Below are 24,152 nucleotides of genomic sequence, written 5' to 3'. Positions count from 1 at the left end.
AGAATACTCATGTCAGTTACATAGACCTCACACCATAAAACTTAGGTGTGGCTGCTGTGCTTCTACTTTGAGGAAAATTCCAAATTCTCAGCATTCCTCAGGTTTTACATGGCTTGTTTGAATTATAGACCCATAGCTTTTGTTCATAGTCTAGGATTTTATTGCTCATCATTAACCTTATTTGATTTGGATCTATAACTGACCAACTTTCCTGAAAGGATTTTGAATGACTGTTGGCTATATACTATCATTATTTCCAGAGATAAATCATTAGCATCTTCCCATAGGAAGGGGCATTCAAAACTTTTCATTACAGAATGTTGTGGCTAACCTAGGATTTACTATAATAAGATTGCATTGCAGAGTTTGATATAAAACAGGACAATAGAAGGGTTTTCAGAAGTCACTCTAGATGAATTTGTTTTAACCTGAAAGAGAGATGATGATGATGATGATGATGATGATGCAGCATCAGATTCAAGGGATGGGTAGCCAGATGGGTAGCCAATTTAGTGACATCTTTCCTAAAAGAGAAGAGAAGTACATGCACACTAGGGGAATGGGAATTCCTGTTGTTTGCTGGCAAGTCATCATGAAGAAAAAAACACTAGCATTATATGCGTCTTGAGAACTTGGCCACCTTTTTCGTAGATGCTTGAGGTAGAAAATAAATACAACTATCTCCATTTAGCTTTAGTACCACACACAGCCTAGGCAGAGAAATAATACCTGTCATCTGGAGAACTATTGACATATGTCCATCCAAACAAACTCTTTGTAAAGAAGATATGCATAAATCAGATTTACTTGCCAGGTATGTTCATTCAAATCCTCCACAGAACAGTTTATATGATTACTATTGGCTCCTGGAGCCCTGTCATGTATGGAAAACTATGTGAGGAGGCTTCTGCTCTTCAATGTTGAATGTCTAGGCTATATCTTTTTTAGATCACAAGGTCCGTGTGAGACTGTATAAAGTTTTGATCATGTAAACAATCAACAGACTTCAAGGCATAGAAGTTTAAGCAAATTCACCAGCCTCCTGTTTCAAAATGTAAATTTCCTGTCTAATGGAGTTTTTCAAGAAGGGTGGAATTTCATCTTCACTTGGGCTTTAGCAAAAGTCTTTGAGGTGTGTGGAGGTCTCTCAATCTCTAAACTTGTCCTTGCCTGTTCAACTCCTTGTGTATCACAGAGAAATATCTGTGTAATTGTTCTCTAGGAAAAAAAAGGAGGAGAATAAAGAGGAGGAGGAACAGTTGTTGTTAGGAGGTGGAAGATGGTGGAGAAAGAGGGGAAGGAGAAGACAGAGAAGGCAGAGAAGACAAGGGAGAGAGGGAAGGAGAAAGTAAGGAAGGCAGGGAGAACAAGTTTGACCTGTGAGCATTTTCCCCAGAAGTCTTCTTTAGCTTACAATAGTTATCCTAAAAAGTGTCAGAGCTGCCATGCAGAGCAGTGTTGGAGGCCTGGAGGCACAACCTTGTGGAATCTGGAATCCTTGGTATTCCATATCTCAATACCCAGTCGTCACCTGGAACGTCACTCAGCAGAAGAAGCAATGGGACCTGTTCTTCCACCAGCTTCTATCTCCCCTCTAGTGACTTGCTAATCAGAAAACTCACCCAGGGCTCTATTTTTATCAGCACCGAGAAGCCAGGAACTACTTCACAAATGTTTGGCTGTGGTGTAAGTGGTGTTACCAAATGATTATGAACATACTTAATTGTCCAGTTCTTAAAATTTCAAATAATTAGCCCGGCTGGAATAGCTCAGTGGATTGAGCGTGGGCTGCGAACCAAAGTGTTGCAGGTTCAATTCCCAGTCAAGGTACATGCCTAGGTTGCAGGTCATGACCCCCAGCAACCGCACATTGATGTTTCTCTCCCTCTCTCTTTCTCCCTCCCTTCCCTCTCTAAAAATAAATAAATAAAATCTTTATAAAAAAATTTAAAAAAAAATTTTCAAATAATTTACCCATTCTTCCTAGTCCATCTGTTCAGCAGATTTAAGCATTCCTTAGCAAGAAACTCTGGCAAAGGAGACTCTTCCCCCCCCCACTAAAATGTAGAATACACAAAGAAAAAGTATAATAGTACTAATTGTACTTCTTTTGTTATCTGTCATCTGTGGTCTCAACACACACCATTCACATGAATTTGGACTTTATTTTCAGAGTTAGTTTAATCATTCTGTAAGGAAAGACTCATATTTGGTTGCTTGCTTTCCTTAAAAAAATGTGTAGGGTCATTTTGTGCTTCAAACAGCAGTTAAACCAGGTAAGCTTGGAAATACTTATATTTTGCAAGCTCAACTACATAGTGTATACAAAGAATTTTGTAACCTTTACTTACACATTCATTCATTAAACGCTAAATGGCAAGCAGCAAACCAATAGTTTGCTGAGTGGAGTACAGAATGGAGTGGACATAGGCTTCTGCCTAGTAGTGATTATAGGATACCAGGAAAGACATATAAATTAAAATGCTCCATAAACAAAAATGTAATTCAAACTGGAGTTAGTGTTTGAAGAAAAAGAAGTTACTGTGAGAGGAAAAAAATGTAAATGGTAGAGAAGTTCTCTCTAAGGAGGAAGCATTTATGTTAAAACCAGAGAAGTGAAAAGAAATAAGCCAAGGGAAAAGTGAGATTATGGATATGCTAGCAGAGGCATCAACATATGGGAGCGTCATGAGGAGGAAAAGACCCACCCCATTTGGGATCACAAAGAGGAGACGATGTGAGTATGGCATGTTAGTGTGGTGGGAACAAAAGGGAAGATAAGGCTGGAGACTCAGATTATGTTGCTGTCTACAGACACTTTTAGCAACCTGGTACAGATGTATATGTCAAGTTGATACACAAACATCATGCAATTAACAAATCTAATTATTAAAATGAACTATATATCTCAATTGTATATAAGAAATTCTAGAAAAACTAAAAATAAAAATATGTATATTACCCAACTGTATAGCACAAAGTATCTCAATATTATGTATTTTACACCAAAGTATTCTTAACATTTGATCTCTGATCATTAATATAGATTTTTTGAAAATTATTATTAAAGGTCAATGATATCAATCTTCAAAAGAGTACTCCTGCTTTCAGATTGACATCTACTTTACCTTTCATCTCCCATCGAGTTAGATAACCGCATAAAGAATCTTCCAAGTACCCTTCATAGGGCAGCAACACTGAAGCAGTTAGCATCTTACTGCTAGGAAAACAGAAATAGTTTATAGCATTTATAATAGAGGGAATTGGTTACAGAGGTGAAAGAACAGAGATCTAAACAGAGGATAATGAAGTTAAACAGATATCAGCAACAGCATGAAACCACTCAAGGTAGCCCAGGAAGAAAAAGGGAACAGTATCCATGGGAATAACTCATCTGAAAGATGCAGGATTGGAGCAGAGGAGCACAGATGCTGCCTGAGACCTCACCTGTACATACAGGGAGGGGTAAGAATGTCTTGCTTTCTCCCTTGCTCCACTTTTCACTGTGATACTAGTGCCTCCACTGGTAGGAGCCAGCTAATACAAAAAAAACCCAGGAAATGCAACCTGAAGAGTCAGTCAGGTCTCCAACACAAGGCAAGGAAGAGGAGGGAAGAGGCAATGGAACTGAGGCCACAAACATCCAGGACAGACTGAAACAAAAATTACAGATACCACCACCTTTTGGTGATAGGATTCTTAATATACTGCCTTGCATGATGAGCATTGACTCCAAAACTGGATAGGACCCAGTTTCTTGGTATTTACTGTTCTTGAGCCTGGTGGGACAGTGTATTAGTTTCTATTGCTGCATAACAAATTGCTATAAATTTAGCAAGTTAAAACTACAGTCATTGAATAGGTACTAGTTCTATAAGCCCAAAATCAAGGCATGGTGTGGCTAACTTCTCAGGCTTCTCTGCTTAGGCTGAGCAATGTGCCAGCTGGGTTAAATTCCCCTCGGCAGGCTAGAGAAAATCTACTTCCAAACTCTGTTCTGTCATTGGCAGAATCCAATTCAATGATTAGCTTTGGTTGGTTGTAGGTCTGAATTGCTCATTGCCTTGCTGGTTGTAGCTGGGGGCTGCTCTCAACTCCTATAGGCCACCTGAATTTTTTGCTGTTTGACCTCTTCTGTCTTTAAACCAGCAATAGCGTTCAAATCCTTCAAATAGCTCAAATCTCTGACTTCCTTGTTTGTGAACAGCCAAAGAAAACTCTGGTTTTAAAGGGTATATGTGTCACCAGTGTATTTTTCACGGTATCCAGGCTTTGATTCCTACTTCAGTTGTCTGACCCAGGCCCTATGAGCAGAAAGTGTTGAGCTGCCAGTGTGACCACCAGTCCCACAAATGACACCAGCACAGAGAAATAACAGGGAGCCAACACAGGCAGCTATGCTACTTACTCAGCTTTTATTAATGCAGATTCAATCTAAATCCATACCAACCTAATAACAATAACACTCAGAAACGATTAGTAATAGCACCACATAAGAGAACTGGGGGTCTAACCAACCCAGTCCCAGGACCCAAATTAGGTCCCGTCCAAGAGGCAACAGGGACAGCAAGAAGAGCCAGAGGTCAGAAGTGTGGTGTAGGGCCTTCTCTCCAGAGGCAAAACGTGCAGGGTGTCTCATAGTGACTTGCTCTCTGGATGCGTTGTCTGTGGTCTGAAGTCCTCTGCTTTTATTTTTGTTTTGGTTGAAAAGTCCTGTTGATTTAGCACAAGTTCACATAAACATGTTTTTCTTAATTTGGATAAGCAAATGCTGCTCTCCTCAGTCCTGATAGGTACATGTTATATGTATCAGCTTTGATGGGTGCATATTTACATCAGATCTGATAAACATATGTTGTTTTTTGCAACCTCAATAGATACACATATGTGGTTGATGTTGCTCTATTGTGCATGCTCTGAGAGTGTGGTTTTACCCTTCAGATAAGAACATATTACCTGCCATACTCCTCTGTGCATGCGGAGGGGCTATATCATCCCCCTGAGTCATTGTTCTGCAGGGCATGCTCTAAACATGGCTTCAGGTCCTGCTCTCTGCAGTATCCCATCTCCTTTTCTTAAGGTCAACTATACCACATAACATCACCTAACCTAATCATGGTATGAAGTCTATCATGTGTTATGCAGGGCCTATATACTGGTAGGTAGGAAGGTGGTCAGTAGAAGGTTGAGGTGGGCATGAAATCTTGAGGGCTATCTTAAAATTTGTAATTCTGCCTACCATGTACATGATGGAAGTAAAGATTCACCTTGCAATTTTTCCCTGTTACTTAACCAAAAAGTTATGGAAGAAATGTACAAGCTAGATATGAACTGTTGGTTAATGGTCTTATGCCTGGACTGTGATTTGTAACTTGTGTCATAAGAATTTTATGTAGTAAAATTTATGTAGTAGAATTTGTATAGAATTAAAAATTATGTAAATAATGCAAGGGTTTGCCAAAAAACAGATTATTCAAAGAGAACTTTAGTTTAATGAACCTTTCCTAATGAAACATGATAATTCCAATTAGCATAAATTGAAAAGTCTTATGTCTAGGAACCTGGGAAGAGTTTATTGCCTCAAAGAACTGTAATTGATAGGGTAACTAAGCCTGTATTTAGAAACTGACTTGCTTGATTACTTTATCTTCATTCCTTTGTCTAATATTTCTTTTGTAATTCTGCAAGGAACACCGTGTCATGAATTTAGCATACCAACCATCTAAACTGTTACTTTTGACTGTCAAAATGGTATTTCAGTTTAAGAAGGCAAATATCACCCTGAACAAATTCACAGAGGGCATCAAGATAATAGCAGGTAAATCCAGTGTTATACAGTCTGGCAAAATAGTGGGTACAAGCAGGCCAATATTGTCAATGTGTGACCCGTGAGTTGCATAAGATGCTGCCATAGCAGACCCTCCCCTCATACCAACACGTATTTAGTCTAATATCCTGCTTATGCTGACTTGAACATTTAACCATTTTTCAAATATGATTCATATTTTCATTTGCACTGAAACCCACAAATTATGCATAGTTTTCTATATAAACAATAAAAATATTAATAATATATAGTTTGATAGTGTGGGAAAATCAAGCTGTAGGTTATTTTAGCAAACTTGAAGCAGGGGTGTCCAACCTGCAGCCCATGGGCTGCATGAGGCCCGGGATGGCTATGAGTGTGGCCTAACAGAAAATTGTAAATTTACTTACTGTGTAAGGCCCAAGACAACTCTTCTTCTTCCAGTGTAACACAGAAACACCAAAAGGATGGACATCCAGAGTAAATTTGGCACATCAGTTCTGAGGAAAGTAGTTTAAACTACAAAATTAGATTGATATGAAACTGTCTGTAACCACTGGGAATTTTTTTTACTACATCACAGACTCATCATTTCAAATAGAAAATTCAGTTACAGTACTACACTACATCTTCAAATATTACCATCAATTAAATGAAAAAATACTAAAGCCACAGGGTTGCAAACTCCTGTTAATAATAGACACTGTTTTGCTCTGATTATAGTACCTTATTAGTGGTCATTAAATTTAATTGATAGTATGTTCTTTAAACAGGCTGTTAAAAAGAAGAATGTTTTAATTTTCATATCTAAAATAATCAACTATAGAGAACTGTTTATAGCAAATGATATACCAGAAAAAAATATAGCACATCAATTGTGAATGTGGTTGTGAAGCCTCATTCCCCACATGTGAATCCTGGCTTTCCCATTTTCTGGTTTTATGATGACAGATTAAAGAAAAGGGCTATGAAATAACACTGGTTTCACTTAATTTATACTTTCACTTCATTGGAATAACTTAAGGGTAATTCTTTTGAGAGACTCATATCTTCAATTTTCTATTCTATACCCATATCCAGATAACTTGTAAGCTTCTCAAATTTAAAGAGTTTCAACAGAAATCTTGATCTTCCTCCAGTTCCTAATCAGTGTTCACCACTGTTCTTCAAATTAGTAAGCAGCACATCTACTTTATCCAATGATAGAAACAAAACCTAGGAACTATTTATTAAATTTCTTTTTTTCTCACTCCAAACATGTGGTATATCAGCATGTATCATAGGCTCTGCCTTCCAAAAATATCTCAAAAGTAACCCTTACTCACTATATTCACCATTTTCAGACCAGGCCAATCTTTTTTTGCCTCTTACCTAGACAACTGCTAGCTTCCAACTAGTATCCTGTCTTTCATTCTTTCCTCCACTCCAGACTTCCTTAAGAGTCTATTATCACCCTGGCTGGCGTAGCTCAGTGGACTGAGTGCGGGCTGCAAACCGGGCATCGAGGGTTCGATTCCCAGTCAGGGCACATGCCTAGGTTGCAGGCCACAACCCCCAGCAACCACACATTGATGTTTCTCTCTCTCTCTCTCTCTCCTTCCCTTCCCTCTCTAAAAATAAATAAATAAAATCTTTTTTTAAAAGTCTATTATCTACATAGCATTAATGTAATCTTTTTATAATATAAATCAAACCATATCATTTTCCTATTCCAAATATTAAATATTCCAAGGGCTCTCCATCACTTTCAGAATTCATTCCAAATTCAACCAAAAACAAGTGAGCAAGCACATCATCCTATGTGATCAGCCCCGGGCCATGTCTATGACCTCACTGCTAACTGATGACCTGTCCTTATTCTCTTCATCCACACTGCTCATTTGCTGTTGCTCAAATATACAAAGCATGTTCTTGCCTCAGGGACTTTGTAGTACCATTTTGTTTGCCTTGAATGCTTTGTCCTCAGATATTCAGATTAACGTAGATCACTGATCTCAGAAAATTTTGCTGACCACTTCTTCCCAGACAGCCCTCCCTATTTTTTCTTATTATTTATCTTGCAAAATCATGTCTTTAAGCCACTTACTGCTCATTGTTATTAATGAATAAATTCTGAATCCTTTAATAAGGTGAAAGCTATGTGATGTTAGGACTTTTCTTATTTTGTTGACTAATTTACTCTTAGCTCTTAATAATAGTCACACTTAGAAATTAATAAATATTTGTTGACTGAAGATATAAAGGGCTACACAATGTCCATAGAAAATATGATCATATTTTCATACAGCTCTGTCTTGAAAGATTTCACTTGCATTATTTTCCTCAAATATATATTTAGAAAGAAAATGTATGTATTTTTAAAGTTATGAAGTTTTATAGAAATTACTGTAATTATCTTGGCACATAATCAGTTTTAATAAATATCAGTTAGTCATTATGTTATTCATGGTAAGTACTCAATACATATTTGACAGATGCATGAATAAGTGAATAGGAGGTATATTGGTAAAATAAGTAAGCTATGGTAACCACAAAGTTAAGAAAGAAATATGTAAAATTAAAAGTTTAGTAAATGAAAGCAAAGCTAAATATTTTAAATGCCTATATTTTTTCAGTGTAATCAAGCAGTTATGAAAAAGGAAATGCCCAATCATTTTTGTTTTGATTTAATTTTCTTGTAGTAAAAAAGAATATTATTAGAAACACCAAGCTAGAGTGGTATTTTAGTTAGGACAACACGACATGCTACAACAACCTCCAAATTTATTTAATTTATTATATTAACCTCTAGCTTAATGTAATTTATTTTTTATTCACATGAAATCCAAGTGAATTCTTCTGATTTCAGTTAGTCTCTTTCAGATAAAGATTTGGATACCAGGGCTACATCCTTCTGTGGCTTACCTGTCTTTAACATGTGGGTCACCACATAGGGGAAGAGATGGCAGGGTCACACATAGAAGATCCTTTTGGATCAATCAGAAAATGGCACATTTCTTGATCATTCACATTTTATTGATTAGAAGTAAGTCACATGGTCACACATAAACACAAGAATGACTGAGACATTTACTCCACAAGGAAAAGTAAATGGGATTATTGAACATGCAGCTGGGTATTTAACTAAGGGAAAATATAGACATTTGTCTAGAATAAGTTGTGTTGACATATATATATGTGTGTATACACACACACACACATACGAACAGAGTGATGAGCAAAAGTAGGTTTACAGTTGTATGTGACATTCTTTTGAGTTAACAAAGCTATTTCAATAATCATAATCTACATGTTTTCAATACAAACAACTGTAAACCTACTTTTACCCACACCATATGTATATATATGTACACACAACGGTAGGCAAAAGTAAGTTTATAGTTGTGAGTACATGAAACACAGTTTATTCTTGCATTATTATTTGTTTATTAATTATTGTATTTATCTGTATTATATAAACCTACTTTGACCACCCCTATATATGTATGCATGTAGGTCTGTATATATACATATATATTTGCCAACAAAATGACATATATGATTTGAGTTGATAGTACTTGGAAATATGACAAGATATTTTTTTGTGCAGTTCAAAACTAGGAAAATAAATTCACCTTAGAGAGTTAAACTCTAAGAATACCTCATTATGGATGAGCCTAGATATGCAACATAGGAAAGAAAAAGTGTGGCTTCCTGGTTGCTTGTCTTTTCACCTGGAGGAATGAATGAATCAGCATATCCAATGATGTAATAATCAACACTGTTAGAGAACACATCAGCATCATGGAGGCAAATGTCGGGAGTGTCAATGCAAAGTTGTGTAAGGAGACTTTTAATCAGTGTGCATCACACACTCCAGACAATTCTAATGGCAATATCTTAGCCTGATGTCCGTAAGCATTCAAATCATCTAGTTTTACATGTTCTGGCCTAACACATGTCAAAGAAACCTATGATTTTTGTGTAGCTGTGCTGATACAAAGAGAACTTGTTGACCAAGGACCTTTAAAGATCCCTTAATCTTGTGGTAGGGATTTCTCAAGGTAGTTAAGAAATAGCTTCTATTGTATTCAGTAGGAAATGCTGACCATGGCATTAAGACACTTATGAACTGTCCAACAGCTATGTTTTCATTGTAAACTAGTATATTGACATTTTGGTCTCTATCCTAGTATCATGTGTGTTTTTATTAATCTGTTGTCTTTCCAGGGCTTGCTACTTACCCTGAAATGGAGAAAGGGACAAATCTCTTGGTTTTTAAACTTTGGAATCATATGACATATTTTTTTGCTGTTTCTTTTATCACTTCTACTTTCATTTTTTACTATTTTCTATGTGTTAGATTTTTAAAGCAGTTATATAACATCAAGAAACCTATGACCTTCATAAATACTTTCAGGTGTGATTTGAAAGTGACTAAAGAATATTTAACTGTTAAACAAAAAAGGAAAAGAATATCTAAAGCAGAATTTACGTTTTGTGTAAGTTAGACACCATCTTGGACAAATAGTAAAACAGTGAAGCCTGATAACTATTGAATACATTTTTAGTGTTTAGGAAATAGGCATGTATTTGTATTCTAAAATATATTTGAATTGTATTTACTTAAAGTTTAAATTACTTCAAATAGCATAACTAATTTTTAACTCTTTATTTTAGGGAGAATACCCTGATCCATTTGTACTTATTTATGCACACATCACAATTTTCTTTCCTATAAACTAAAACCAATTTCTTTATGTAGAACTTATTTTATAAGTAATGGCAGATATAGGCTATTCACATCTAACTAAAAAACATATAAGGAACATTGCTTATGAAACAATACGAATTAAAATACTTTGAACATCATGAGAAAATGTTTTCAAGCTATGCAATGTAGACACTGAATTTTATATTATCTTCCAAATAAATATGACATTTAGAGCCAAAAATGTTTATAATTTTTAAAAGAGCCACTAGATTTAGATTGACTCCCATACATATATTTTTTTTTGGAAAAAATATCCTCAAGGCAAATATAAAGCAGTATGTTCACTTAAAATCAAAGGAATTAAGAACAAATTTAGCCACTCAATTGAGCATAACCAAAATGTGAAAGGATGAATTCATTTTGAAATATACATAAAATTTACTGTAGAAATTTTATTTTCAAACTAAATAAGGTGCTGCATTGAGCTATTTAATGACTATAAAAATTCAAATGACTTCAAAACTAACTTAAAAAGTTATTTCTCAGGAATTAAAAAAGAAGAAAAACTGTGAGTTTAATTAAGGTGATTATTGTTTGCAGGCCTGCTCCACTGGGTTTCTTTGTGGTGATGAAATAAGGCAAGTTAGCTGTTTACCTTCCTCCTCTCAAAGAACAGATGCCATTTCTACACAAACATATATGATGCCCCCTTCTGTGACTTTAATCAGTAGCTTTCCATCTCCATGGACTACAAAACTATGGACCATAACGAAGACCCATTCATTTGATCAGTGTAAGTACAGGAGAGTAAGATATGGAGATGTTTGTATTTGAAAAAGGTGCATACTGAAAGTTATTTTCTGACATTTTAATTTTTCTAAGATACATAATATATCAGAAGCTCAAAATCATCTTAGAATTCTTGTTGGTTATATGTTACTTTTTAAGTTTTGCTTTAAGAATATTGATATACTTTGGTAATAAACACTCTTCCTAAAAGAGTACAAAAAGTTCATTAATAGTCTTTATTGTGAAATATAAATTAGGGTAGATAACAGGACCCCCAATTTTAGCTCCTTTTGTTTAAACAATCAGTAAAACTTATTTAAAATGGCTTTGTACTATTTCCTTCATTGCGTTTACTCACAGTCTTTAAATGTTATATGTAAATTTCTGTACCTATCAATTTATTAAAATATACTCAGATTTTTAAAAATCTGTTTTCAATTCTTATGAACTATTTTGAGAAATTTAGTATGTTCTAATGTCTTATTATTTAATTTAATAAATCACATAATGCCATGTTTTAAACAATGTAGTGTATGTCAAATTATACAGCCATTCTTCATATACTCAGTGTCATTCAGAACAATCAGAATGAGAATTATAGCCTTTAACCAGATATTTATTGTGCAAGGAGAATATTTTTGAAGGCTGATAGAAACAAAAAGGCTGACTGCTCTATTTTTTGTCTACATAAGAATTAAGAATTTTTCTTTTAAGAATTAAGTTAAAATATAATGTGATGTAATATACAGAATATGTTGCCTATTTAGAAAGTAAAATGATATTTTCTAACATTCCTAACCTAATCGGTTAAAAGTCATTGATTCTACCAATGACAAAGAGTTGTAAATTATCGTGTTTTACAACTCCAAGAAGTCATTTACATGTCGTTTGTAATATATCCATTCTACCTAACCCCATTTGTTCTGACTTTGGCCCTCTTATGGAGTGTGAATAAGGAGTTGTGCAGTCACTCCTTAACTTTCTCAGAGAGTGTTACATGCGTATGATTTACAGATCCACATTTATCTGCATATAACTGTTGTGAGATGACAGTGTAATTTGCAGAAGAGTCAGCCCAGGACCAAGGTTGTTTATTTTTAACTAATTTTGTCTTCTTTCTTTGTTTTTTAAATTTGGCTTTTTCTTCTCTGAAGGCTCAAAAGAGACAGGCATTTTCAAGCATGGTATTTTCTCAACTGCTGATTTATCAGTATTAAGTATCAGTATATCCTTTGAAAACTATTTATTGGAAGAACTGATTTCTACTAGACAGCTTTCAGCAAAATATGATCTTCCTTCTTCCACAGATGTTTCCTCTTCTCAATTTCTGAATTTTGATGTTTGTGATCCAACACAAATTATCCCAGGAGCAACAGCAGTACCACGTGTGCCTACGCAAACTTCAGCTGTCACACCAGGATTCTTTTTCCTCGACAGGGGAGAGAGGACCTCATTTATCATCTGTTCCTTACTGACAGATTTTATTTTTCCTACACAATCTTTATTATTTGACAACGATCAGACTGTTGCCTTATCTGCTACCACAATGAGTTCAGTAATTAGTGGCATTCCAGGGGCTGATATTCAGTTAAACAGGCACTCCTTCCTCTCCCCTGGATTCCTTCTCACAGTTTCCACGAGCATACCTCCAATAGTCTCCAGGGGGGCTCAAGAGGATACTGAAGAATATTCAGCTGTTTCCTTAATTTCAAGAAGAGAGTACTGGAGATTGCTGAGCTCCTCAATGTCTCCTATTTCTCCTGCTAAGATAATTATCTCTAAACAGGTAGCCTTCTTAAACTCATCAACTCTGCACAGATTCACTGCACAAGCCTCCAATCCCAGTGAATATCAGATTATTACTGAAGCATCTAGCAACTGGAGACTCACAAATACCAAATCACAAACTGCTGATTCCTTAAGTGAATTAAGCCAAACATGTGCAACATGTTCTATGACTGAAATAAAATCCTCTCATAAATTCTCAGATCAAGTTTTGCATAGCAAACAGTCCCATTTTTATGAGACATTTGGGATGAACTCAGCGATATTAGCCAGCTGGTATGCACTAATGGGAACTCAAACTATCACTTCTGGGCATTCGTTTTCTTCTGCTACTGAAATAACACCACCAGTGGCATTCACAGAATTGTCATCTTTATTTCTGTCTAAAAAGAATACAAAAGGAATAATTTTATCCTCATCCTTGGAGGAAGCCATTACCCTATCAAGTAATTTGGATGTCGATTTATGTTTGGATAAGACTGGTTTATCCATTGTCCCTTCACAAACTGATTTTTTCGACCTGATGCATTCTGATTTGACTTTAAAACTTACTACTGATGATCCATTGCTATCAAGAAGCATTTTTAAAATATTGAAAATAGGAAAATATGGTATAACTATGGGTCCCACTGAGGTACTAAATCAAGATAATTTATTGGGCATGAAAAAGAGTAAAGAATCTCAACAACAGCTCAAACTTCTCACAAGTGATAGTTCTCTGAATTTTGACTTAAACTTACAAAGTCACCCAGTAACTGTACATTCAAATGACCTCAAAAACAACCCTCCATCATACACAGCTTCGATGTCTGACATTTTAGGAGCAACCTCTAATGTTGCATTATATACCATTTCACCAACTCAGTCAATTCCAATGCAGACCTCTTTCCCCATGTCTGCATTTATGCCAAATTGGACACATTTTACAGATTATGTGAGTTTAACATCTGATTTAAAACAAGAGTTCAGAACTTCTTCAGAGTGGTCCCAGTGGCACCTTCAGCCTAGTGTGCATGATTGGGAATCTGCCCCTGTGGTCCAGAGGCTTCCCTTCACTAGATCTCTTACTTTGTCTTCACTGGAGTCCATTCCAGTACCTCGTCAGCTGATGATTACTGGTGAGTTTCTCAGTTTCACTTCAATAAACTTTCGTAAATTAGTTTCTTTTCTACAGAGAAGAAAAAGCCTGTTGTAGTCACCAGGTGCTCTAAACAGCCTCATTGTAATCAGAGCAGGAGCCAGTCAATGAAGATGGCACCTGCTGTTGTACCAGACACAGATGGTTATTCTTTATGCACTGCCACAAAGGCTACCATATCAATAGAGGAGTTTGTGGGAGATGGCTATACTGCTGGCAAGCAATCAGAAACGGAACTAGTTCAATTCATTGCAATGGATCTTTCAAAGTTTAGGAATAACTTGTATTATTCTCGTTTCTTGAAATAGCTTTTTGTCAGGTTGAATGCAACATAACACTTTCTAGAAGTGGTATTTTATTTTTTTTAATGGGAAAGATGCAGAAATTAAGGGAAATTTGTTGAGTTTTCCCATCCTACATAATGCAGTTTGTCATTTCTTAATACAAAGATGTGATGCATGAATATAACTTCATGAATATAACTCAATATAAATTCAATATATGTCTTTTGTTTAACAAAACAACACATAAATATTGAAACAAGATAATATTATGTGTGAATTTTAAATAATTAATGAAAAGCCACTTTTCTTAGATAATTGTTCTTACTTTAAAGCACTTTAGAAATCACTAATTTTCTCTACCCTTGTAATTGCTATAAAATTGGGAAGCATGAAAAAAAAAGGTTTAATGAATTGTACTTAGCAGAAAAAGAAGATTTTTCATTATTTACAGAAGTTCTGTCTTGTAGAAATTCAAGTATAACTATGGTAGTGATGTTAATTTTCATTCAATGAGAAATTGTTTTGTATGTGTTTGTTGTGGTTTTATGTGTGTGCTTTAGAAGAAACATGTATATCTTATTAAATTTCAGGTATGTAATTTATGTCTGGCAACTCAGTAATTGAAAAACCAAATCATCATATTTAGTATATTCAGTAGAATATGATTTTCTTTACAAAGTTTCTAAAAACTACATTAAGTTAAACAATAATTTTTAAAAGGTTTTATTTATTTTTTTAGAGAGAGTTGGCAGGGAAGGAGAGAGAGTGAGAAACATTAATGTGTGAGAGAAACATTAATTGGGTTGTTTCTCTCGGGGACCTGCCCCCAACCAGGGACCTGGCCCATGACCAAATTATAAATTTAAATGAAATATTCTTATACTTTTACAAGTCAAAGCTTTTTGTATAACTAGTATGACTTATCAGCAATGCCTAATACATCACTTGTCACGTGTAAGTTTCTTAGTAAATGCAACTGAGTACACCTTCTATGCTCACACAGTTAGTCCCTTAGAAATAATCAGGAAATCTACATTTGTAGGAAATCAAATCCTAGGCTTGCTCTTTATGAAAAAAAATGTTGTCACATTCCATTTTTTCATCTCCTCACTACCACAGCAAACACTCTTTGATGATTTTTGACCTCCTCCAATTCTCTGTCTCCTCCTAGTTTTAATTGCTTTGCTAATTATTTCAGTTCTGATAATGAATTATTTACAAGGTACATGTTGGCATTTTCCAATATGTCCACCCACTGTGTTTGTCAGGGCCAAGGCAGGGAATAGATAGCACACTCCAATGGAATATTTGGGAAGAGTTGAATAGAGAAATTATTTACAAAGATATTGATAAAATTTAAGGAAAATGGTGAGAGATATTATGATTCTAAAGGAACTAGTAGCAGCAGAATGTCATTACTACCCCTACACCAAGAGGGACAAAGTAAAGAGCAGTTTTCAAACCCCAGGATCTAAAGAGAAAAGCTGCCAGTTTACAGAAGCCATGGCCCTTAGGAAGAGGATACAGGCAATCCAAAGCCAAACAACCAGGAGGAGACCAGGAAACATACACCCAACCTCACTTCTCTCTTGTCTTCTAGTATCCTCCTGGCATTTCTGGTTGACCAAACCCATTCAGTAGCTGGAAACAATCTTTAAAAACACATCTGATCTAGTCTCTTCATGTAAAGGAAAGGTGGGGTAGGCCACAGTAGAATGGACTATAGTGCTAAAATCTTGATAAGGTTCCATGACACTGCCAAAATATAGAATAAGTGTGTAATTGATAAAGGGGAGTTCCTAGTATGTTTTTGAAGTGGATCATTGGGTACTATTATTTCCTCCTTACATCCTACCTCCATACTAAAAATGTAAATAAGTTAGAAAGCCTGTAATTCTGGGTTCCCTTACTCTGGTGGATTTCTTGGATTGCAGTGGGTTGCTGAGAAAAATATGACCCTCAAAGCAACCTTTTGTAATAAGCAAAGTGAGGCTTCATGGAGGTATCAATGTTTCTCATGATTTTTGAACTGTAGAATTGCTGGTTATGTAGTATAATTAGTTTTATTCAATTGGATCAAAATAGTTTTTCTCAGACATCCTCTAAACTAAAGCAGCTTTTGTGGTTTTGTTTAACTCATGAGGAAAATGAAGTTTAAGAGAAAAAAAAACATTGTCTTTTCACAGTGATATGACTTTCTTTTTTTCTACTAATCATTTGGGAAGGCTATCACAGACAGCAACCAGAGTTCCTGATCCAAATATTCTCTAATAGCAATGGATAACAAAAATTTTACAAAATAAAAAGTTTTGAGTTTCATTTTCCAATTCATAGTCATAAAATGATAAATTAAAATATGATGTCATATAATATTAATAAAACTATAGTAAATGACAAGGGGATATTTTATCCAGGAATAAAAAGATGAGTAGATATATAAATTAAGACATTTAATGATATAATTTACCATATCATTCAGTAAAAAAAATTGACAAGTTATAGTTTACTGAGTATTTTTATTTTATTTTTACCATAAGGATTTACATTATCTTCCTTTTTTCTATGTATTATTTTTTCTAACCATAACAAAATATAAAGACACAATATTCAATGTTATTTTTAAAGTTGAAACAGAAGAGGTAGTTTCATTAAACTCAAAGAATTCAAAATGCTTCATGTACACATGTGTATATAATTCATACCTACATTTAAAAATCTAATGATAAGGTGCATTAATTAATTAACAGAAAAATACTACTGCTCCTTAAAAGGATATAGAGCAAAGTTTGCAAGGTAAAGTTTATTGAATAACCATAAAAGTAGATAAATAGCAATATGATGTCCTTATTTGAGACATGAGACTTTTCCCCTTAATGCTACATAAACACTATATTTGCAAAGTATACAGCAATTTCAAACCAGTTAAAATGGAATAATTAGAATTTGATCCTGTCATTTTAAAGTGGAAGAGAATATCCAGGGAAATATTGAATAGGTGTGGCAGTAAGGGAGCTTGTATTTTTATGCAATGCATTAAAATAAATTATAACAAAATAGTGTGATATTGTTACAAAGATGGATATAAAAGGAAATTGAATAGAAAATCAAGATAAACATGATAGATATAAAACATAAAGGAGAGATTTGAATTGATAGAGAAAGATTTTAATATTTAATAAGTTTTATTGATGCATTCCATTATTTTGAGAATTCTTTCTCTCTACCTTATACCAAAATAAGTTCCATGAGGACTGACTAGATAAAATTTCAAAAACAAGTATTAAATAATTAAGATAAAATATCAGTTAATATTTATTTGATCTCTAAATGGACATGTTTCATCTTCAGCCTGTGGGTAGGGCATATGTATCTAATTCTGCTCATATGACAAGTGACTTGCCTATCCACCAACGTAGTTTTTCTCAATTCTTTATACTATTGTCAGTCACTTGCACATAGGAAGTTGAAAAAAGATATTTCTATTGCCTCCCAAATCTATTTATACTTGCAGCATGTAGTTTAGTATGACAAGTTGTCACTTTTATGAACACCCATCCGCAATATTTTGAGATGTTATATAATGTCAATAATTAAGATATTACTCAAACTACTTGACAGATTAGCATAACATATGTTCTTTCTTAATAACCATGTTTCAGTTAGCAAGACATTTTATGGAGGATGCACCATGCTCTGGTCTCTGTTTATGGTGCAAGTGCTACACTACTCAACAAAACACATGCTTCCTGTCCTCCTACAGCTGAATTTCTAGCAAACACTAAGCGAAATAAACCCATATTTCTCTATTACCTGTTATATATAATAAAGTATACATAGTATAGTTCTAGTATACATATAGAGTATATATGTAGGTGTATATATCTATAAAATATATATTTTAAATGTATGTCCTAAGTATACTTTTATTTTTATTTTTTTATTTTTTGTTTTTCAAGTACAGTTGTCTCCATTTCCCCCGCTCCATTCCCTGCCACCCAGGCATCCCCACCTTCCACCTTTGATCCTACCCCCCTTTGGCTTTGTCCTTTATATATGTTCCTGACAATCCTAAGTATATTTATCTTCTATATTATATATGTATTATACAGGGTCTAGCAGAAGTAATGCCTGCTTAAGTATGGTTGGTAGGGTATGCAAATGTCTCACATGAGATGGACAGTAATTTGAAGATTAGACCTAAAATGTCATATGGTGTACTTGAATGTGATATTGTTATGTTACATATATAATGTGTGTGAGAAAGAATTTATATATGTGTGTGTGAATGATGTGAAAGCCTGCATATATAATGTGATAGCCTGTATAAATAAAAGACAAAATAGAGCCAGTTAGGAGGAGCTGGGTATCACAAGATCTGGATGAGAAACAACAGTATGATCAAGTGTTATCTCTTTGAGGAAGCCATCTTGACGGAGATGATGATGTGTAAATATAGGGAGAAAAATATCCCACACAGAATAATTGGCTCAATGCTACATTAAGGGAGATAGATGTTTGACATTTTTTTCTGAAAACATCAAGGAAGTCATTGTGGTAAAAGCAGGTAAGCAACAGAGAGACTTTTAGAATATGATGTCAAATTGATAATAGGGTGAGGAAAACAAAATCAGATTCCAAGAACTTTAGGCCATTTTAAAGGCTTATCTTGTACTCTGAATGGAACAAAATTATTCCAAGGGTTTGGGCAGAGAAATTACCTAATCTAGATGATACTCTGGCTGCACTATTGAGAATTGATTAGTGGGTGGGAGTGGGCAGGGAGACCATTTAGGACTCTGATGCCCTAGTCAAGGTGAGAAATGCCTATGGCTCAGAACAGGACCAGGTATCAGCAATAAAGTCTTGACAAATTGTTAGATTCTGAATATAGTCTAAAGGTCAAGCCAACGAGATTTGTTGATGCATTGGATTGTTTTTATTTATTTTGGTAACTTGTTTTATTAAGCAAATTATCTTAAGTCATCCCTTGAAGACAAATAATGGAAATCTATGCAAACCAATTTTTCCAGACATGCTACAAGTATATCTATCTTGTATTCTATCAGCTACAAAGCTGAATTTAACAATAGATCCATTACAGTACAAAAGTCTGATAAGTTTATAATGGCATTCCTGGTTATGTCCCTGAGGCATAGAAAGACCCTCTAACTTCTTCATCTGCCATGAATTAACCAGTCATGTTCAGCATTAAATACATATTTATCTATACTTATTCTTGGAAATTTATGTGTGACTTCATATTGAATGTAGGAAGTTTCTACTAATCAAAACATTGAATGATTCAAGTTATTACATGATGGTATAACTAGTATATGTGTAAGTATGTATGTGTTGGTATGCATATAGACTTGGGTATGTGCTTGTGTGTTTGTATGTAACAGTAGGTCAATATGGAGTAGAGAGGCCTAATGATGTAATATTAACTTTTGAGAGAAAAGATGCTAGAATTACAAAATATTAAAAAAGAAGAAGACAGATGCTGAAGACATGAGATTTGATAACATTGGTGCTAAAATTTTGTAACCGTCACACAAATTATGAACATATCTTTGATATAGGGATGCCATAGCAAAGTAGCACAAACTGAGTGGCTTGAAGGCAACAGCAATTTATTCATTTATTTTTATTTTTTTGCGTGTCATACTTCTAAAACCTAGAAGTCCAAAAAAAAGATGTCCCTATTCTTTCAAAGAAAACTGTAGAGGTAAATTCTTTCTTGTTTTTTTGCTCTTTCTGATGGGGGGCTGCCAAGCTTGGGTATTCCTTGGCTGGCAACAACACCAAGCCAATTTCTGGCTTCTATTGTCAGATGATATTCTCCCTATGTGCCTCACCATCTTCCTGTAAGGACACACTAAAGGCAAAAAGCTGGTGCAGAATTCTTATGCATTTCCCAGGCTATTTTCCTACAATTTTAAGAACTCTAAGTTATGCAATTTCATTGTCTGGTTAATATGGAAGAACATGGGAAAATGAAAAAATCATAGCATTCTGATTCCATGACTTACTAAATTTTTGGCTTTAGAAAATTATCTGATTAGCCTCTGTGATTCATCTATAAGGTGGCACTATCATTAATTTTGTGAAGTCACTTTTTTGGAATATGGGCATATATATATCCATATTAACCAGTAGGTATATATGTGCATGTACATACATGCATGCATTCATATACATGTGTGTGCACACACGTGCATGTGTGTGCACATGTGTATGCATACATATGTGCATGTGTGTGCATGTGTCTGTATGTGTTTGTGTGTATATATATATGATCTGTCACAATACCACTTAAATGTTAGCCTCTCCTTAAATGTTTAGTTTTTTTTAATCCAAATCTACACACTCTCTTTAGCCTCTAGGCTACTGCCCAAACCACATTTAATACTTTTGTGATCCTTAAGCTTCGAATATTTGAAATCTAAGCTTAATGCTTATCATGGATTTTATTGCTATCTCATCTACCTTTGACTTGTTCACTTGTTGTTGACTAATTTATCCTATTCTGGTACTTGATTTCTGAATATAGCCACATCTTGCACCTCATGAGGTTCTAAATCCCTGATTTTACTTTGACAGAGGTTTCTAAGCTTTCCCTAGGTCTCTTTAATTCCCGTTAACACTTTTATATCTTTCTCCATAAAATTCAACAGCTGATGCTCTGAGGCAGTCCTTACCACCTTCCCTGGGCTGCCAAATTCCATATGAGGCTGTTTCTTGCTTCCTGAGGGTCTGTCTGCCTCCTCATCCTAAATTCACAAGTTGATGGTTAGACTTGATGTCTAACCTCTCAACTCTCAGCATTGAATTGCAGGATCCTCTAGAGTAGAAAACACATTAATTCCTATATTCCTATTATTCTATATTCTTTACCTTCTCTTTCCTCTGAAACGTCCATATTTTACTTTCTAAAGAGTGACTTAGTGCTGAAAAACAAGACATGAAGATCCAATCTATAACTGTAAATGGATAAAATTCTAGATATAATTTGGAAACTTTATAAGTACAAGTCTTGATTTAAGATTATAACCATGTACTATATTTTTTCTACTTGATTTTCAATCTGGGCTCTTATTTTGTGTGGTGATTTTTTTAAGTGGCTGACCATTTTGCTTAGACTATGGGTACATTTTAATTTTCTTTAGTGTTAATCTATCTCTTCTTTCAATACGACTGCCCTGTCATTCTTTACAATGCTCTAACAAACTTTCTATAATGGAAATAAAATAAAATTGAATTTTATCATGTTCACAGCTGAAAACAAATAAGGGTGAAATTTTGTTTTTTAGATAATTTAATATTTGTACCTGAAGATGCATAAGCATTATAGTTTATACTTGAAGAAGTCTTCTTTTTTATAAACTAACAGGGTTTCAATTACATATTTTTAATATACTTATCTTAATTAACCCCACAAGAATTACCCCCTATTTTTAAAAGAATTAGATAATGTCTATTTCAATTCCATGGAAATAAAGTGGAAACTAAAATATTCATGTAAAGAACTCATACTGTCTTATTATTCCTCCAACAGAAATTGGTGTATTGTTTTCTACAGTGTCCTTACTACAGTCTGGTAGTTTTAGAATTTAGGTTCCGTGGCCAAACAATCTGTTCCAAATCTACTTAGTAATTGTGTGATCTTAGAATACTTCACCCTTCTTGCTTTACAATGGGAAAACTGGTCTTGACCACTGCACACAGCCTTGTGAAGATTAAACCAGACAAAGCATGCATTGTGCATAACTAAGTCTCTAGAGGTAGTAAGCCTAGATAATTGCACCTATCATTACTCTTATCAGTAAAATTAGTAAAAGTGTAAAACAAATTTTCTGTTAAGACATTTATTTAGATTAAGGAAAAAACACATGGTGAGGAAAACCTGACTATCGTCAGCAGGCTAATGAAAGAGAACTTGTGTTTATCTCCTAAGGTTGCTATGCTTCTTGACCCTGCATAGGTTATATGGTCATAGCAAAGGGGATACTGTCTCACACAAGTACACATGTAGACAAGTGGACAAACTGAATCCATATGACATGGAGATTGAAATGTTTTTTTTTTTAAGTCAACTATATTTCAAGACTGTGGTAGACATTATTAATGGTTAAAACATAAACTTAAGAAAATAATAGTTTCAAGAAAGCATATGACTCAAAGATAAACTCCTATATAATAATAAATAATAAATGTTATTAGCATCAGAAAGTACTTTTCAAATAAAATGTGGTCTAGTAAAAATAAATCTCTTCCATAAATCAGAAAAGGATTATTAGAAAAGTACCAGCTATTAAATAAGGAAGCAATTACTCTCTTTGGAGTGACAATTAATCAGCTAATCCTATCCCTCCTCCCTATGAGAAAAGAGAAGAAAAAGAAAGAATTATTTCAAAATTATCCCCATGTTTAAGTCATAGCCAAAATATTTGTTTCATATTTTTAAACATATGTAAATTTAGCACTATAAAAGATAAGGATTTTATTTAAATTATAATCTCTATACAAAACTTAAATATTTATATTTGTATTTTATTACTTGGCTCTAATTGTCTTTATTTCCTGTGATGGGAATCAAAGTTAATCCATTGTTTCTGTTTAGTTCAGTGCAAAATGACATTTTATTGAGAGATTTCATATTAATCAACTAAATCACAAGCAAGAAATTAAACTCATGTTAGTATTATTTTATTCATTTTACCATATAAACAATAACAGAAACTCATTGTTTAGATTATAAGTATATATGTGCCCAGATTTTTTAGAGATAATTTTAATATGCATAATAATTCTGGGGCAGAACTAGTATTCCAAAAATACTACAAGTTATTAGAGAAGAGTTGTTTTTTTTTAAGTTATACACAGCTAGGGATAAAGGGGAAAGTAAGATTCTCAATGTGTTGTATATATCCAATTTTAATACAAATAATGTACTTTTGATAATTTTCTAATAAAAAGACATATTGTCTCACAGTTGTGTGAAGGATTATTCTTCATATTTTATTAACATAAAGCTTTCTCAGAAAGAGAGCTCCATTTGAATCCTTTATCCTTTTATACATTTCTATTTGAAGCTTTCGACTTATTTCTTTTTTAAATGATTTTTATGGTATTTTTTTCTATCACCATTTAGTCTCTTTATACCTGCCACACACACACAGTCACCACACTGTGGAAAGCAGTATGGAGATACCTCAAAAAATTAAAAATGGATCTGCTTTTTCACCCAGCAATCCCACTTCTGGAAATGTATCTGAAAAGACCCAAAACACTAATTCAAAAGCACATAAGCACCTCTATGTTCATTGGGGCATTATTTACAATCACCAAGATATGGAAGCAGCCCAAGTGTCCATCAGTACATGAGTGGGTGAAACTATGAGACATTTACACAATGGAATTTTACTTGGCCATATAAAAGAAGAAAATTTTACCCTTTGCAACAGTATGGATAAACCTAGAGAACATTATGCTAAGGGAAATAAGCCAGTCAGAGAAAGACAAACACCATATAATTTTACTCATATGTGGAATCCAGTGAAGAAACTGAACTAACAAGGAAAATGAGGACAGACTCATAGATGGAGAGCAAGGTGAGAGCTAGTCCGAGATGAAGTTAGGGGTGGAGGGGTCGAGCAA

At 34.3% G+C, this 24,152-nt stretch overlaps 1 protein-coding gene across 1 annotated transcript in view; it reads left to right on the top strand.

Moving 5' to 3' along the window:
• The window catches only part of EYS (eyes shut homolog), a 1,607,944-nt gene that overhangs the window by 875,118 nt on the left and 708,674 nt on the right, over positions 1-24,152 (top strand). Inside the window, 2 exon segments of the mRNA XM_045842859.1 lie at positions 11,100-11,292; positions 12,443-14,191. Of these exon segments, the coding sequence (XP_045698815.1) occupies positions 11,100-11,292; positions 12,443-14,191 (1,942 nt within the window).

This window comes from Phyllostomus hastatus, unplaced genomic scaffold (assembly GCF_019186645.2).
Source record: "Phyllostomus hastatus isolate PE091 unplaced genomic scaffold, TTU_PhHast_1.1 phas_contig_40, whole genome shotgun sequence".
In the NCBI taxonomy this organism is placed as follows: Eukaryota; Metazoa; Chordata; class Mammalia; order Chiroptera; family Phyllostomidae; genus Phyllostomus; species Phyllostomus hastatus.
This window is presented reverse-complemented; position numbering and strand designations above follow the sequence as displayed.